Source organism: Macrosteles quadrilineatus, unplaced genomic scaffold, assembly GCF_028750875.1.
Source record: "Macrosteles quadrilineatus isolate MER2022 unplaced genomic scaffold, UCM_ALF_1.0 Scaffold_88__1_contigs__length_433083, whole genome shotgun sequence".
Classification (NCBI taxonomy): domain Eukaryota; kingdom Metazoa; phylum Arthropoda; class Insecta; order Hemiptera; family Cicadellidae; genus Macrosteles; species Macrosteles quadrilineatus.
Genome location: NW_026542681.1, coordinates 347,603 through 367,724, shown reverse-complemented (window position 1 = coordinate 367,724; position 20,122 = coordinate 347,603). Strand labels below are relative to the sequence as shown.

At 25.5% G+C, this 20,122-nt stretch overlaps 2 protein-coding genes across 2 annotated transcripts; both read left to right on the top strand.

The window, feature by feature from the left end:
- Positions 1-461: 461 nt before the first annotated feature.
- Positions 462-4,173, top strand: LOC128982038 (uncharacterized). Its single transcript, XM_054401078.1, has 2 exons — positions 462-3,641; positions 4,003-4,173. The coding sequence occupies exons 1-2, from the start codon at positions 462-464 to the stop codon at positions 4,171-4,173; spliced, it is 3,351 nt and encodes a 1,116-aa protein (XP_054257053.1).
- A 599-nt stretch (positions 4,174-4,772) lies between these two features.
- On the top strand, positions 4,773-5,747 carry LOC128982037 (uncharacterized). Its single transcript, XM_054401077.1, has one exon. It carries the CDS (start codon positions 4,773-4,775, stop codon positions 5,745-5,747), a length of 975 nt encoding a protein of 324 aa, XP_054257052.1.
- Positions 5,748-20,122: the final 14,375 nt, after the last annotated feature.

Below are 20,122 nucleotides of genomic sequence, written 5' to 3'. Positions count from 1 at the left end.
GTAAAGTTGTTTATACTTGATAAGTGTTTATTACTGTATTCATTACTCATTATTTTATTGTACATTTTGCATTTCAAACTCAAATTGATAACAGCAATCATCAGAATAGTTGTTCAAATATTACATAGCATATAATTTATTGTTGAAATTTCACAGACATTTCAGAACAATTGTTTGTTGTATAGAATAAGTTTTTAACTATTTTACTTGTCATGGTCCATTGCTTATTTGTCACTTGTATTTTCATAAGATGTATTTGGTTCATTTAATGTTTCATTGCAGGTCAGTACTTACAATCTGTTTTCAATCTTTTATAACTAATTGAATGGTTTCTTACTAATGCACTTTTCAGTAGGTTTGCTATTGTACAAGCTGTTTAATCATACTACAGCCGAACTAAATTAATACTTCTTCATTCATTTTCTATTTTCCTTTGAACCCATAACCTATCCCAGTCCAACATGGATGCCGAAGAGTTCAAACGCAAGGCTACCACTTTGAAGAGGAAATTAGTAGAGAGTTTCAAGGAAGTTCAAGTAATAAATGAAAAGGGCAGAGCAGCACTCAACAATAAGGATCAACATAATTCCTTCAAGGGCATGTTTAAGGTTCTTGAGAAATATTACTCAAGATTTGAAAATATTTGGGATGAGCTCACAGACCTGTATGAAACTGAGAAGTCTACTGGGAAACAAACCTTTCCTCAAGAAGATGACCTAACAATGCAAACTAAAGCTAAACGTTACTACTATGAAGCACACACTTCACATGAAACTATTCTCTCAGAGGTTAGCACTACTTCATCAAGGCAGAGTATGGGACTTAATGAATCTTTGTCACCAGAAGCCAGAAGCAACAAACATTTGCCTCGCATCAATCTTCCACATTTCAATGGCCAGATTACGAATTGGTCCAAGTTTCGAGATGCCTTCACTTCCATTATCCATAATGATGCCTTATCATCAAAAATGGAGAAATTTCACTATCTCGTCTCTTCTTTAGGGGGAACTGCCTCTGCAGTGATAAGACATCTTCCTTTGGTTGACGACAACTATGATATTGCTTGGAAGGCTTTAAATGAAACTTTCAATAACAAGCGTATGCTTGCTTCAAATTACCTCAATCAATTGATGGCATTCAAACCACAACAGGGGAAAACAACTGTAGATTCACTACAGTCATTTCTTTCTCAAATTTCAGATAATATTGCTGCATTTAAACTTTTGAAAATACCTGACGAAGGTGACTTCATTCTGTTTCATATAGCAGTTAGGCTGTTGGATCATACAACTCGAGAGCAATTTGAGTTGCAGCATAAAGGAAAAGATTTTCCAGTTTTCAATGATTTGACTAAATTTCTCCGTGAACGCTCTCTAGCTCTTCAGTTGGCTGGAGGAAACACACAACAATTGGAGATAAGGCCATCCACTTCTGGGAAGAATAGTGGGAGCTTCAAACCATCAAATAGTCGTAACTTGAAGACTTCACTCATATCCAGCTCTTTGCCTAAATCCTCGGCTAACTCCGACAGCAATGATGTATGCTTCATATGCCAAAGGGGGTCTCATGCTCTATTCAAATGCAATAAATTTGCTGATGCATCAGTCGATGATAGACATAAAATGTTGAAGGCTTGGCGTGGATGTAGAAACTGCCTGTCATACTTTCACTCAACTAATAGATGCAATTCTAGATGGTCTTGCAAGGTCTGCAAGAAGAGGCATAATTCACTTTTGCATCTACCCGTTCCTGATAGCAACACATCCTCATTGGAACATGAAGATACAACCGCAATCAAGGCTAATGTTGTGAATCCACCAGATTCTTCATTAACAGCAACCCTGCCTGAACAAAGTCAAGTCTTGTTGGGTACAGTTATTGCTGAAATTCAGGATGTTCATGGCAACTTCACTCAAGTGAGACTTGTAGTGGACTCAGGTAGTCAGCACTCATTCATCACAAAGAAATGTGCAAATAAACTTGGCTTGATGATTAAATCATTCCCTCACAAAATCAGTGCTATTGGTCAGACAGTTTTTAATGGCACTAAAGGCAAAGTACGCTGTCACCTTAAACCACGCAACTTGCAGTCACCTATTGTTGAAACTGAAGCAATAGTTGTAAATAACATTACATCTCACTTACCTAATTTTGTCATGCCCTCCAATATTTGGAAAAATTACGCTACCTTTGACTTAGCTGACCCTAAGTTTTGGCAACCAGGTCCTGTAGATTTTCTGCTGGGATCAGATTTGTTCTCAGATATTTGGGATGGATCCACCGTGACAGTACAAGACAACCAGCCAAAGCTCTTTTCCTCTATATTTGGTTATATAGTCATAGGACGAGTTTCTGGAACTTGTTTATTATCCGTTGATGGTAACAACTCCTTATTCACTGTTAACAACGAAGCTCATGACTTGAGACAACAGATCCAACGCTTTTGGGAGCTTGAAGAGCCCCATACTGACATTAGTTTCACAAACCCTGAAGACGAAGCATGTGAAGCTCACTTCAAGAACACCCACTTCAGGATGGACGATGGTCAATACGTTGTACGCCTACCTTTCAAGACGCCTAGTCCACAATTAGGAAATTTTGAAGGAACATCACTGAAGAGATTCTACAATCTTGAAGGAAAACTTATTAAAGACAAGAATTTGATGTCAGAGTATTATGATTTCATGAAAGACTATCAAGATCTGGGTCACATGAATGTCACAACTTCCCCTTCAAAGTATGTCATTCCTCACCACTGTGTGGTAAAAGAGGATAGAGGCAAAACAAAATTACGTGTTGTCTTTGACGCTTCTGCTCAGTCATCGCCCTTTCCTTCTTTGAACAGCCAACTCATGATGGGTGCAAAGCTGCAACAAGACATTAGGGACATTCTTCTGAGATTTCGTTTGCACCCAGTTGTCTTCGTGGCTGATATTGTCAAAATGTATCGGCAAATTTTGGTTGACCCGCATGACAGGTCCTACCAACACATTTATTGGAGATTTAATCCAGCAGACCCAATAAAAAAGTATGAATTGTGCACTGTCACGTATGGATTGACTTCTGCACCCTTTCTAGCACTTAGAGTTATGAAGCAACTCGCTTTAGACGAAGGCGAGAACCATCCAAGAGCTGCTCAAGCTATATCGCAGGATATGTATGTGGATGATATAGTGACTGGCACATCTTCACTGAATGAAGCTTTGAAGCTTCAACAAGAAACCATCCAGTTATTAGAAAAAGGACATTTTTCGCTAAGTAAATGGGCAAGCAACCAAGAAGAGCTTTTGAAAGTGGCCAATTCAGGACAACAAGCAGACTCAGTCAACTTCTCTTCAAACGAAGACTCTAGTGTGAAGATACTAGGACTTCATTGGGATCCAACAAATGATGTCTTCGTTTTTAAGCTTCAGGACTTCTCTCCAGCATCTACCAAGCGATCTATCCTATCTACTGTTGCTAAGATATATGACCCTCTAGGATTCCTGGCACCAGTCACATTTTTAGCCAAAGGGATCATGCAGGAGTTATGGAAGCTTGGCTTGAATTGGGATGAAGAAATACCCTTTCATCTTAAATCAGTTTGGGAAGAGTTCATAAAACAGCTTAGGAAATTGTCAGACCTCACCATACCAAGACTTGTAGTACCCAACAAACCCCTTTCTTATCAACTAGTGGGATTTTCAGACGCATCAGCACAAGGATACTGTGCTACACTGTATCTTAGAGTTGTCAGTGAGGACCAAATATCCACACACCTTCTCGTCACTAAAACTAAATTAGCACCAATCAAAACTGTTTCTATACCCCGTCTTGAATTGTGTGGGGCACATCTTTTAGCTAGACTTCATTCTGCAGTATCCAAGATGTTTTCTCTAAATACTGCAATCAAGTTTGAAGAACCAGTCTTCTTTACTGATGCATCAATTGTGTTGGGCTGGCTCCATATGCCACTTTACAAGCTCAAGGTTTTCATCTCAAATAGAGTATCACAAATTACAGAGCTCACATCGTTGTCATGTTGGCGACATGTACGTACAAGTGAAAATCCAAGTGATTGTGGATGAAGAGGATTGTCTGTGGACAAACTCAAGAACAACAGTTTATGGTGGCATGGTCCCCAATGGCTATGTGAACATGCAGAAGAATGGCCGAAATCAAATGTGGACCTGACATCACAAACTGATCTCCCAGATCTGAAGACTGAACACACTACATTGATGTCTACTGACTCAGAACCTTTCATCGTAACCTTCATCTCATCACAATCATCATATTACAAGATCTTGACAGCAATTGCTTGGTGGAAAAGATTTATAACCAATGCAACTGCAAAAATAAATTCTGGTCAAATTCGCATCGGTCTGCTACACCCTTCTGAAATGAGGGAAGCTTTAATTTATGTAGTGAATAAGCTTCAGTCACACTACATATTTCAAGATGACACTTGCAACAAGGAAAAAATATCCAATTCCAAATTTTCCAACCTCTCTCCATTCTTCGATGAAAATGGCACCCTTAGAGTTGGCGGAAGACTAAACAGAGCTTCACTTCCTTCCGATCAAAGACATCCTATTCTGCTGCCAAAGTGTCACTTCACTACTTTGCTTGTGGATTATTATCATAAGCTGTATTTACACCCAGGACCTGGTCTCTTGCAAGCATTAATTCAGCTTCGATTTTGGATACCTTCATTACGAAGTCTCGTTCGTCATCGCACATTCAAGTGTTTGACTTGCTACAAAGACAAGGCAAAGAACCTCACACCCAGAATGGCTGATCTTCCACCATCAAGAGTAAATCCGAGCAGAGCCTTTCTTCATGTAGGAATTGATTTTGCTGGTCCTTTCCCCATGAGAGAATCTCAACGAAGAAAAGCGGCAGTCCCTAAAGCCTACCTTTGTGTCTTTGTATGTATGGCTACCAAAGCCGTTCATTTGGAAATCGTCAGTGCGCTGAGTACAGATGCATTTCTGGCTGCTCTCAATAGATTTATTGGTCGCAGAGGACTCCCCGAACATTGTTACTCAGACTGTGGCACAAATTTTCAGGGAGCTGCTAACAAGTTGAGAGAGTTTGGGTCTTGGTATCGCGAACAGTCAACTCAAGAGGACATACTTCATCAAGCAACCAAATTTGAAATAAAGTGGAACTTTAATCCTCCTTCAGCACCCCACTTCGGAGGTCTCTGGGAAGCTGCCGTGAAGTCAGCGAAGACACTTCTCCGAAGAGTGGCAGGTGACACACCACTCACATATGAGGAGCTCACAACTTGGTTTGTCAGAATTGAAGCTGTTTTAAACTCCAGACCTTTATGTCCGTTGTCTTCATCTCCTGAAGAAACTGAGTTCCTATCACCTGGCCATTTTTTGATTGGGACATCACTCCTTGCCACCCCTGAACCGTCACTTTTAGATACTAAAGTATCATCTTTATCTCGTTGGCAATTGCTGCTAAGAATGACTCAACACTTTTGGCAAAGATGGAGGGTTGAATACCTTACGTTCCTACAAAAGAGGAACAAATGGACCAAGAACTATGAGAATGCAAAAGTAGGCGATCTTGTCTTGCTAAAAGAGCCAAATGCCCCTGTTCTTCAATGGCCTTTGGCGAGAATTACACACGTGCACCCAGGTGAAGACGGTATTGTCAGAGTTTTGACAGTAAAGTGTGGACGTTCTGAGTTGAGAAGACCTGCAGTCAAAGTTGTTCCTCTTCTTCCCCTCCATACCAGTCACTTAGATTAAGTACCAAAATCAGTAGAAATTTCTTTGGAAATTTCGGTGGGGAGTATGATTAAGCATCTTTTTATTTAATTAAAAATAAGTAGATTTTATTTTATTGTATTTAAAAATATTCATTTTATTTTAATAATTCAATTTGCAGTTTCATAAATATTTAAAACTTTGTATTCCATTTGTTAGAATAATTCTCATGAAATGGTTTCATTCATTGTAGTTAGTTAAGTAAATCACTCATAGATAGGGTAAGCTGCCAGGTTGGGTACAATGGTCATACTGGACGGTCTCAACGGTTGCTTCAGTGGGCAGAGAGTGGACAGAGACAGAGACAGAATGTGACATGTGTTTTGTGCTTGGACTGAAGAGAAGATTTTTCACCATGTAGTCGTGAGTCAGACATTTATAGACATTAATTTCAAGGGTCATCAGCATCCCTTTCTCATTATTAATTAATTTTCCAAGGGTCAGCAGTATCCCTTTATTTTTAACAAACTTTTATTCAGTACAGTAACTTACAGTGTATACCTGTGCAATCAATCCTGAACAAGCTCCAATACAGTATAATAGTCACTAACTGAGGCTAATAGAGCCACTGCAGCTCAATTCTTCTAATCATCTGTGGTCTAGTGGTCAGAGCATTGGACTTACAATCTCATATTCCCGGGTTCCATCCTACCTGGCAGCAATATCTTTTTGCTCATTTAAAAATTGTTTAAATATTAATTGTAACATTTTATTTTCATTTAAGGGTTATTTCATTTTATTTGTAAGCATAATAGTTATTTTCCTTAATACAGTTCATTTTGTCATAAATTGTGTTTTGTTATTTTTCACAGCAATCAAGTCTCAGGAATTAGCATAAAATTTCATAAGAGGTTAGAGTTAGGATTTTATTGTTTTAAAAGACCTTAAATTTCCTCTTTGGCTTCAACATGTTGCATTTTAACATGATAAAATGTTACATTTTAACATGAGGCATTTTAACATGATAAAATGTTAAATTTTAACTTGTTTCATTTTAACATGATAAAATGTTACATTTTAACATGTTTCATTTTAACATGATAAAATGTTACATTTTAACATGTTTCATTTTAACATAATAAAATGTTACATTTTAAAATAATTCATTTTAACACGATAAAATGTTACATTTTAAAATGTAACATTTTAACATGTTACATTTTAATATGTTACATTTTAACATGTTGCATTTTAACATGCTGCATTTTAACATGATAAAATGTTACATTTTAACATGTTGCATTTTAACATTAAAAATGTTACATTTTAACATGTTGCATTTTAACATGATAAAATGTTAAATTTTAACATGTTTCATTTTAACATGATAAAATGTTACATTTTAACATGTTTCCTTTTAACATGATAAAATGTTACATTTTAACATGTTACGTTTCAACATGTTACATGTTAAAATGATGCATTTTAACATGATAAATTGTTACATTTTAACATGTTTCATTTTAACATGATAAAATGTTACATTTAAAAATGTTACATTTAAAAATGTTACATTTTAACATGTTACATTTTAATATGTTACATTTTAATATGTTGCATTTTATCATGATAAAATGTTACATTTTAACATGTAACATTTTAAAATGTTACATTTTAACAAGTTTCATTTTAACATGTTTTATTTTAACATGATAAATTGTTACATTTTAACATGTTTCATTTTAACATGATAAAATGTTACATTTTAACATGTTTCATTTTAACATAATAAAATGTTACATTTTAACATGTTTCATTTTAACACGATAAAATGTTACATTTTAAAATGTAACATTTTAACATGTTATATTTTAATATGTTACATTTTAACATGTTGCATTTTAACATGCTGCATTTTAACATGATAAAATGTTACATTTTAACATGTTGCATTTTAACATTAAAAATGTTAAATTTTAACATGTTTCATTTTAACATGCTAAAATGTTACGTTTTAACATGTTTCATTTTATCATGTTGCATTTTAACATGATAAAATGTTACATTTTAGCATGGTACATTTTAAAATATTACATTTTAACAAATTTAATTTTAACATGATAAAATGTTACATTTTAAAATGTTAAATTTTAACATGTTACATTTTAATATGTTAAATTTTAACATGTTGCATTTTAACATGATAAAATGTTACATTTTAACATGAGGCATTTTAACATGATAAAATGTTAAATTTTAACTTGTTTCATTTTAACATGATGAAATGTTACATTTTAACATGATAAAATGTTAAATTTGAACATGTTACATTTTAACATAATAAAATGTTACATTTTAACATGTTTCATTTTAACATGATAAAATGTTACATTTTAACATGATTAATTTTAACATGATAAAATGTTACATTTTAACATGTTTCATTTTAACATGATAAAAAGTTATATTTTAACATGTTTCATTTTAACATGATAAAATGTTACATTTTAACATGTTTCATTTTAACATGATAAATTGTTGCATTTTAACATGATAAAATGTTACATTTTAACATGTTACATTTTAAAATGTTGCATTTTAACATGATAAAATGTTACATTTTAACATGTTTTATTTGGAAATGTTACATTTTAACATGTTTCATTTGAAAAAGTTACATTTTTACATGTTTTCATTTAAACATGTTTCATTTTAACATGATAAAATGTTACATTTAAAAATCTTACATTTTAACATGTTACATTTTAATATGTTACATTTTAATATGTTGCATTTTAACATGATAAAATGTTACATTTTGACATGTTGTATTTTAACATGTTTCATTTGAAATGTTACATTTTTACATGTTTCATTTAAACATGTTTCATTTTAACATGATAAAATGTTACATTTAAAAATGTTTCATTTTAACATGTTGCATTTTAACACTTTAAAATTTTAATTTTTAACATGTTTCATTTTACCATGATTAAATGTTACATTTTAACATGTTTCATTTTACCATGTTTCATTTTAACATGATAAAATGTTACATTTAAAAATGTTACATTTAAAAATGTTACATTTTAACATGTTACATTTTAATATGTTACATTTTAATATGTTGCATTTTAACATGTTACATTTTAATATGTTACATTTTAACATGTTGCATTTTAACATGCTGCATTTTAACATGATAAAATGTTACATTTTAACATGTTGCATTTTAACATTAAAAATGTTACATTTTAACATGTTGCATTTTAACATGATAAAATGTTAAATTTTAACATGTTTCATTTTAACATGATAAAATGTTACATTTTAACATGTTTCCTTTTAACATGATAAAATGTTACATTTTAACATGTTACGTTTCAACATGTTACATGTTAAAATGATGCATTTTAACATGATAAAATGTTACATTTTAACATGTTTCATTTTAACATGATAAAATGTTACATTTAAAAATGTTACATTTAAAAATGTTACATTTTAACATGTTACATTTTAATATGTTACATTTTAATATGTTGCATTTTATCATGATAAAATGTTACATTTTAACATGTAACATTTTAAAATGTTACATTTTAACAAGTTTCATTTTAACATGTTTTATTTTAACATGATAAATTGTTACATTTTAACATGTTTCATTTTAACACGATAAAATGTTACATTTTAAAATGTAACATTTTAACATGTTATATTTTAATATGTTACATTTTAACATGTTTCATTTTAACATAATAAAATGTTACATTTTAACATGTTTCATTTTAACACGATAAAATGTTACATTTTAAAATGTAACATTTTAACATGTTATATTTTAATATGTTACATTTTAACATGTTGCATTTTAACATGCTGCATTTTAACATGATAAAATGTTACATTTTAACATGTTGCATTTTAACATTAAAAATGTTAAATTTTAACATGTTTCATTTTAACATGCTAAAATGTTACGTTTTAACATGTTTCATTTTATCATGTTGCATTTTAACATGATAAAATGTTACATTTTAGCATGGTACATTTTAAAATATTACATTTTAACAAATTTAATTTTAACATGATAAAATGTTACATTTTAAAATGTTAAATTTTAACATGTTACATTTTAATATGTTAAATTTTAACATGTTGCATTTTAACATGATAAAATGTTACATTTTAACATGAGGCATTTTAACATGATAAAATGTTAAATTTTAACTTGTTTCATTTTAACATGATGAAATGTTACATTTTAACATGATAAAATGTTAAATTTGAACATGTTACATTTTAACATAATAAAATGTTACATTTTAACATGTTTCATTTTAACATGATAAAATGTTACATTTTAACATGATTAATTTTAACATGATAAAATGTTACATTTTAACATGTTTCATTTTAACATGATAAAAAGTTATATTTTAACATGTTTCATTTTAACATGATAAAATGTTACATTTTAACATGTTTCATTTTAACATGATAAATTGTTGCATTTTAACATGATAAAATGTTACATTTTAACATGTTACATTTTAAAATGTTGCATTTTAACATGATAAAATGTTACATTTTAACATGTTTTATTTGGAAATGTTACATTTTAACATGTTTCATTTGAAAAAGTTACATTTTTACATGTTTTCATTTAAACATGTTTCATTTTAACATGATAAAATGTTACATTTAAAAATCTTACATTTTAACATGTTACATTTTAATATGTTACATTTTAATATGTTGCATTTTAACATGATAAAATGTTACATTTTGACATGTTGTATTTTAACATGTTTCATTTGAAATGTTACATTTTTACATGTTTCATTTAAACATGTTTCATTTTAACATGATAAAATGTTACATTTAAAAATGTTTCATTTTAACATGTTGCATTTTAACACTTTAAAATTTTAATTTTTAACATGTTTCATTTTACCATGATTAAATGTTACATTTTAACATGTTTCATTTTACCATGTTTCATTTTAACATGATAAAATGTTACATTTAAAAATGTTACATTTAAAAATGTTACATTTTAACATGTTACATTTTAATATGTTACATTTTAATATGTTGCATTTTAACATCTTACATTTTAAAATGTTACATTTTAACATGTTTCATTTTAACATGATAAAATGTTACATTTTAACATGTTTCATTTTAACATAATAAAATGTTACATTTTAACATGTTTCATTTTAACACGATAAAATGTTACATTTTAAAATGTAACATTTTAACATGTTACATTTTAATATGTTACATTTTAACATGTTGCATTTTAACATGCTGCATTTTAACATGATAAAATGTTACATTTTAACATGTTGCATTTTAACATTAAAAATGTTAAATTTTAACATGTTGCATTTTAACATGATAAAATGTTAAATTTTAACATGTTTCATTTTAACATGATAAAATGTTACATTTTAACATGTTTCCTTTTAACATGATAAAATGTTACATTTTAACATGTTACGTTTCAACATGTTACATGTTAAAATGCTGCATTTTAACATGATAAAATGTTACATTTTAACATGTTTCATTTTAACATGATAAAATGTTACATTAAAAAATGTTACATTTAAAAATGTTACATTAAAAAATCTTACATTTTAACATGTTACATTTTAATATGTTACATTTTAATATGTTGCATTTTATCATGATAAAATGTTACATTTTAACATGTAACATTTTAAAATGTTACATTTTAACAAGTTTCTTTTTAACATGTTTTATTTAACGTGATAAAATGTTACATTTTAACATGTTTCATTTTAACATAGTAAAATGTTAAATTTTAACATTTTTCATTTTAACATGATAAAATGTTACATTTTAAAATGTTACATTTTAACATGTTACATTTTAACATGTTTCATTTTAACATAGTAAAATGTTAAATTTTAACATTTTTCATTTTAACATGATAAGATGTTACATTTTAACATGTTACATTTTAAAATGTTGCATTTTAACATGATAAAATGTTACATTTTAACATGTTTTATTTGGAAATGTTACATTTTAACATGTTTCATTTGAAAAAGTTACATTTTTACATGTTTTCATTTAAACATGTTTCATTTTAACATGATAAAATGTTACATTTAAAAATCTTACATTTTAACATGTTACATTTTAATATGTTACATTTTAATATGTTGCATTTTAACATGATAAAATGTTACATTTTGACATGTTGTATTTTAACATGTTTCATTTGAAATGTTACATTTTTACATGTTTCATTTAAACATGTTTCATTTTAACATGATAAAATGTTACATTTAAAAATGATTCATTTTAACATGTTGCATTTTAACACTTTAAAATGTTAATTTTTAACATGTTTCATTTTACCATGATTAAATGTTACATTTTAACATGTTTCATTTTACCATGTTTCATTTTAACATGATAAAATGTTACATTTAAAAATGTTACATTTAAAAATGTTACATTTTAACATGTTACATTTTAATATGTTACATTTTAATATGTTGCATTTTAACATCTTACATTTTAAAATGTTACATTTTAACATGTTTCATTTTAACATGATAAAATGTTACATTTTAACATGTTTCATTTTAACATGATAAAATGTTACATTTTAACATGTTTCATTTTAACATAATAAAATGTTACATTTTAACATGTTTCATTTTAACACGATAAAATGTTACATTTTAAAATGTAACATTTTAACATGTTACATTTTAATATGTTACATTTTAACATGTTGCATTTTAACATGCTGCATTTTAACATGATAAAATGTTACATTTTAACATGTTGCATTTTAACATTAAAAATGTTAAATTTTAACATGTTGCATTTTAACATGATAAAATGTTAAATTTTAACATGTTTCATTTTAACATGATAAAATGTTACATTTTAACATGTTTCCTTTTAACATGATAAAATGTTACATTTTAACATGTTACGTTTCAACATGTTACATGTTAAAATGCTGCATTTTAACATGATAAAATGTTACATTTTAACATGTTTCATTTTAACATGATAAAATGTTACATTAAAAAATGTTACATTTAAAAATGTTACATTAAAAAATCTTACATTTTAACATGTTACATTTTAATATGTTACATTTTAATATGTTGCATTTTATCATGATAAAATGTTACATTTTAACATGTAACATTTTAAAATGTTACATTTTAACATGTTGCCTTTTAACATGATAAAATGTTACATTTTAACATGTTACGTTTCAACATGTTACATGTTAAAATGTTGCATTTTAACATGATAAAATGTTACATTTTAACATGTTTCATTTTAACATGATAAAATGTTACATTTTAAAATGTTACATTTTAACCCGTTACATTTTAATATGTTACATTTTAAAATGTTGCATTTTAACATGATAAAATGATACATTTAAACATGTTACATTTTAATATGTTACATTTTAACGTTTCATTTTAACATTTTAATATGTTACATTTAAACAAGTTTCATTTTAACATGCTAAAATGTTACATTTTAACATGTTTCATTTTAACATGTTGCATTTTAACATGATAAAATGTTACATTTTAGCATGTTACATTTTAAAATATAACATTTTAACAAATTTCATTTTAACATGATAAAATGTTACATTTCAACATGATAAAATGTCAAATTTGAACATGTTACATTTTAAAATGTTGCATTTTAACATAATAAAATGTTACATTTTAACATGTTTCATTTTAACATGATAAAAAGTTACATTTTAACTTGTTTCATTTTAACATCAAAAATGTTACATTTTAACATGTTTCATTTTAACATGATAAAATGTTACATTTTAACATGTTTCATTTTAACATGATAAAATGTTACATTTTAACATGATAAAATGTTAAATTTGAACATGTTACATTTTAAAATGTTGCATTTTAACATGATAAAATGTTACATTTTAAAATGTTGCATTTTAACATGATAAAATGTTGCATTTTAACATGGTAAAATGTTACATTTTAACATGATAAAATGTTACATTTTAACATGTTTTATTTGGAAATGTTACATTTTAACATGTTTCATTTGAAAAAGTTACATTTTTACATGTTTCATTTAAACATGTTTAATTTTAACATGATAAAATGTTACATTTAAAAATCTTACATTTTAACATGTTACATTTTAATATGTTACATTTTAATATGTTGCATTTTATCATGATAAAATGTTAATTTTAACATGTTGTATTTTAACATGTTTCATTTGAAAAATGTTACATTTTTACATGTTTCATTTAAACATGTTTCATTTTAACATGATAAAATATTACATTTAAAAATGTTACATTTTAACATGTTGCATTTTAACATTTTAAAATGTTAATTTTTAACATGTTTCATTTTACCATGATAAAATGTTACATTTTAACATGTTTCATTTTACCATGTTTCATTTTAACATGATAAAATGTTACATTTAAAAATGTTACATTTTAACATGTTACATTTTAATTTGTTACATTTTAATATGTTGCATTTTATCATGATAAAATGTTACATTTTAACATGTTGCATTTTAACATGTTACATTTTAAAATGTTACATTTTAACAAGTTTAATTTTAACATGTTTCATTTTAACATGATAAAATGTTACATTTTACATTTTTCATTTTAACAAAATAAAATGTTACATTTTAACATGTTTCATTTTAACACGATAAAATGTTACATTTTAAAATGTAACATTTTAATATGTTACATTTTAACATGTTGCATTTTAACATGCTGCATTTTAACATGATAAAATGTTACATTTTAACATGATGCATTTTAACATTAAAAATGTTAAATTTTAACATGTTGCATTTTAACATGATAAAATGTTAAATTTTAACATGTTTCATTTTAACATGATAAAATGTTACATTTTAACATTTTTCCTTTTAACATGATAAAATGTTACATTTTAATATGTTACGTTTCAACATGTTACATGTTAAAATGCTGCATTTTAACATGATAAAATGTTACATTATAACATGTTTCATTTTAACATGATAAAATGTTACATTTTAACATGTTTCATTTTAACATGTTTCATTTTAACATGATAAAATGTTACATTTAAAAATGTTACATTTAAACATGTTACATTTTAATATGTTACATTTTAATATGTTGCATTTTATCATGATAAGATGTTACATTTTAACATGTTACATTTTAACATGTTACATTTCAACATGTTACATTTTAACAAGTTTAATTTTAACATGATAAAATGTTACATTTTAACATGTTTCATTTTAACATGATAAAATGTTACATTTTAACATGTTACGTTTCAACATGTTACATGTTAAAATGTTGCATTTTAACATGATAAAATGTTACATTTTAACATGTTTCATTTTAACATGATAAAATGTTACATTTTAACATGTTGCCTTTTAACATGATAAAATGTTACATTTTAACATGATAAAATGTTACATTTTAACATGTTACGTTTCAACATGTTACATGTTAAAATGTTGCATTTTAACATGTTAAAATGTTGCATTTTAACATGATATAATGTTACATTTGAACATGTTTCATTTTAACATGATAAAATGTTACATTTAAAAATGTTACATTTAAACATGTTACATTTTAATATGTTACATTTTAATATGTTGCATTTTATCATGATAAGATGTTACATTTTAACATGTTACATTTTAACATGTTACATTTTAATATGTTACATTTTAATATGTTGCATTTTATCATGATAAAATGTTACATTTTAACATGTAACATTTTAAAATGTTACATTTTAACATGTTGCCTTTTAACATGATAAAATGTTACATTTTAACATGTTACGTTTCAACATGTTACATGTTAAAATGTTGCATTTTAACATGATAAAATGTTACATTTTAACATGTTTCATTTTAACATGATAAAATGTTACATTTTAAAATGTTACATTTTAACCCGTTACATTTTAATATGTTACATTTTAAAATGTTGCATTTTAACATGATAAAATGATACATTTAAACATGTTACATTTTAATATGTTACATTTTAACGTTTCATTTTAACATTTTAATATGTTACATTTAAACAAGTTTCATTTTAACATGCTAAAATGTTACATTTTAACATGTTTCATTTTAACATGTTGCATTTTAACATGATAAAATGTTACATTTTAGCATGTTACATTTTAAAATATAACATTTTAACAAATTTCATTTTAACATGATAAAATGTTACATTTCAACATGATAAAATGTCAAATTTGAACATGTTACATTTTAAAATGTTGCATTTTAACATAATAAAATGTTACATTTTAACATGTTTCATTTTAACATGATAAAAAGTTACATTTTAACTTGTTTCATTTTAACATCAAAAATGTTACATTTTAACATGTTTCATTTTAACATGATAAAATGTTACATTTTAACATGTTTCATTTTAACATGATAAAATGTTACATTTTAACATGATAAAATGTTAAATTTGAACATGTTACATTTTAAAATGTTGCATTTTAACATGATAAAATGTTACATTTTAAAATGTTGCATTTTAACATGATAAAATGTTGCATTTTAACATGGTAAAATGTTACATTTTAACATGATAAAATGTTACATTTTAACATGTTTTATTTGGAAATGTTACATTTTAACATGTTTCATTTGAAAAAGTTACATTTTTACATGTTTCATTTAAACATGTTTAATTTTAACATGATAAAATGTTACATTTAAAAATCTTACATTTTAACATGTTACATTTTAATATGTTACATTTTAATATGTTGCATTTTATCATGATAAAATGTTAATTTTAACATGTTGTATTTTAACATGTTTCATTTGAAAAATGTTACATTTTTACATGTTTCATTTAAACATGTTTCATTTTAACATGATAAAATATTACATTTAAAAATGTTACATTTTAACATGTTGCATTTTAACATTTTAAAATGTTAATTTTTAACATGTTTCATTTTACCATGATAAAATGTTACATTTTAACATGTTTCATTTTACCATGTTTCATTTTAACATGATAAAATGTTACATTTAAAAATGTTACATTTTAACATGTTACATTTTAATTTGTTACATTTTAATATGTTGCATTTTATCATGATAAAATGTTACATTTTAACATGTTGCATTTTAACATGTTACATTTTAAAATGTTACATTTTAACAAGTTTAATTTTAACATGTTTCATTTTAACATGATAAAATGTTACATTTTACATTTTTCATTTTAACAAAATAAAATGTTACATTTTAACATGTTTCATTTTAACACGATAAAATGTTACATTTTAAAATGTAACATTTTAATATGTTACATTTTAACATGTTGCATTTTAACATGCTGCATTTTAACATGATAAAATGTTACATTTTAACATGATGCATTTTAACATTAAAAATGTTAAATTTTAACATGTTGCATTTTAACATGATAAAATGTTAAATTTTAACATGTTTCATTTTAACATGATAAAATGTTACATTTTAACATTTTTCCTTTTAACATGATAAAATGTTACATTTTAATATGTTACGTTTCAACATGTTACATGTTAAAATGCTGCATTTTAACATGATAAAATGTTACATTATAACATGTTTCATTTTAACATGATAAAATGTTACATTTTAACATGTTTCATTTTAACATGTTTCATTTTAACATGATAAAATGTTACATTTAAAAATGTTACATTTAAACATGTTACATTTTAATATGTTACATTTTAATATGTTGCATTTTATCATGATAAGATGTTACATTTTAACATGTTACATTTTAACATGTTACATTTCAACATGTTACATTTTAACAAGTTTAATTTTAACATGATAAAATGTTACATTTTAACATGTTTCATTTTAACATGATAAAATGTTACATTTTAACATGTTACGTTTCAACATGTTACATGTTAAAATGTTGCATTTTAACATGATAAAATGTTACATTTTAACATGTTTCATTTTAACATGATAAAATGTTACATTTTAACATGTTGCCTTTTAACATGATAAAATGTTACATTTTAACATGATAAAATGTTACATTTTAACATGTTACGTTTCAACATGTTACATGTTAAAATGTTGCATTTTAACATGTTAAAATGTTGCATTTTAACATGATATAATGTTACATTTGAACATGTTTCATTTTAACATGATAAAATGTTACATTTAAAAATGTTACATTTAAACATGTTACATTTTAATATGTTACATTTTAATATGTTGCATTTTATCATGATAAGATGTTACATTTTAACATGTTACATTTTAACATGTTACATTTCAACATGTTACATTTTAACAAGTTTAATTTTAACATGATAAAATGTTACATTTTAACATGTTTCATTTTAACATGATAAAATGTTACATTTTAACATGTTGCATTTTAACATGATAAAATGTTACATTTTAACATGTTACGTTTCATCATGTTACATGTTAAAATGTTGCATTTTAACATGATAAAATGTTACATTTTAACATGTTACGTTTTAACATAATAAAATGTTACATTTTAAAATAATTCATTTTAACACGATAAAATGTTACATTTTAAAATGTAACATTTTAACATGTTACATTTTAATATGTTACATTTTAACATGTTGCATTTTAACATGCTGCATTTTAACATGATAAAATGTTACATTTTAACATGTTGCATTTTAACATTAAAAATGTTACATTTTAACATGTTGCATTTTAACATGATAAAATGTTAAATTTTAACATGTTTCATTTTAACATGATAAAATGTTACATTTTAACATGTTTCCTTTTAACATGATAAAATGTTACATTTTAACATGTTACGTTTCAACATGTTACATGTTAAAATGATGCATTTTAACATGATAAAATGTTACATTTTAACATGTTTGATTTTAACATGATAAAATGTTACATTTAAAAATGTTACATTTAAAAATGTTACATTTTAACATGTTACATTTTAATATGTTACATTTTAATATGTTGCATTTTATCATGATAAAATGTTACATTTTAACATGTAACATTTTAAAATGTTACATTTTAACAAGTTTCATTTTAACATGTTTTATTTTAACATGATAAAATGTTACATTTTAACATGTTTCATTTTAACATGATAAAATGTTACATTTTAACATGTTTCATTTTAACATAATAAAATGTTACATTTTAACATGTTTCATTTTAACACGATAAAATGTTACATTTTAAAATGTAACATTTTAACATGTTATATTTTAATATGTTACATTTTAACATGTTGCATTTTAACATGCTGCATTTTAACATGATAAAATGTTACATTTTAACATGTTGCATTTTAACATTAAAAATGTTAAATTTTAACATGTTTCATTTTAACATGCTAAAATGTTACGTTTTAACATGTTTCATTTTATCATGTTGCATTTTAACATGATAAAATGTTACATTTTAGCATGGTACATTTTAAAATATTACATTTTAACAAATTTAATTTTAACATGATAAAATGTTACATTTTAAAATGTTAAATTTTAACATGTTACATTTTAATATGTTAAATTTTAACATGTTGCATTTTAACATGATAAAATGTTACATTTTAACATGAGGCATTTTAACATGATAAAATGTTAAATTTTAACTTGTTTCATTTTAACATGATGAAATGTTACATTTTAACATGATAAAATGTTAAATTTGAACATGTTACATTTTAACATAATAAAATGTTACATTTTAACATGTTTTATTTTAACATGATAAAATGTTACATTTTAACATGATTAATTTTAACATGATAAAATGTTACATTTTAACATGTTTCATTTTAACATGATAAAAAGTTATATTTTAACATGTTTCATTTTAACATGATAAAATGTTACATTTTAACATGTTTCATTTTAACATGATAAATTGTTGCATTTTAACATGATAAAATGTTACATTTAACATGTTACATTTTAAAATGTTGCATTTTAACATGATAAAATGTTACATTTTAACATGTTTTATTTGGAAATGTTACATTTTAACATGTTTCATTTGAAAAAGTTACATTTTTACATGTTTCATTTAAACATGTTTAATTTTAACATGATAAAATGTTACATTTAAAAATCTTACATTTTAACATGTTACATTTTAATATGTTACATTTTAATATGTTGCATTTTATCATGATAAAATGTTAATTTTAACATGTTGTATTTTAACATGTTTCATTTGAAAAATGTTACATTTTTACATGTTTCATTTAAACATGTTTCATTTTAACATGATAAAATGTTACATTTAAAAATGTTACATTTTAACATGTTGCATTT

Coding starts and splice junctions, on each gene's coding strand:
- LOC128982038 (XM_054401078.1), top strand. CDS start 462: ATGGATGCCGAAGAGTTCAAACGCAAGGCTACCACTTTGAAGAGGAAA. Junction 3,642..4,002: donor ACCTCACCATACCAAGACTT/GTAGTACCCAAC, acceptor CACAAATTACAG/AGCTCACATCGTTGTCATGT.
- LOC128982037 (XM_054401077.1), top strand. CDS start 4,773: ATGGCTGATCTTCCACCATCAAGAGTAAATCCGAGCAGAGCCTTTCTT.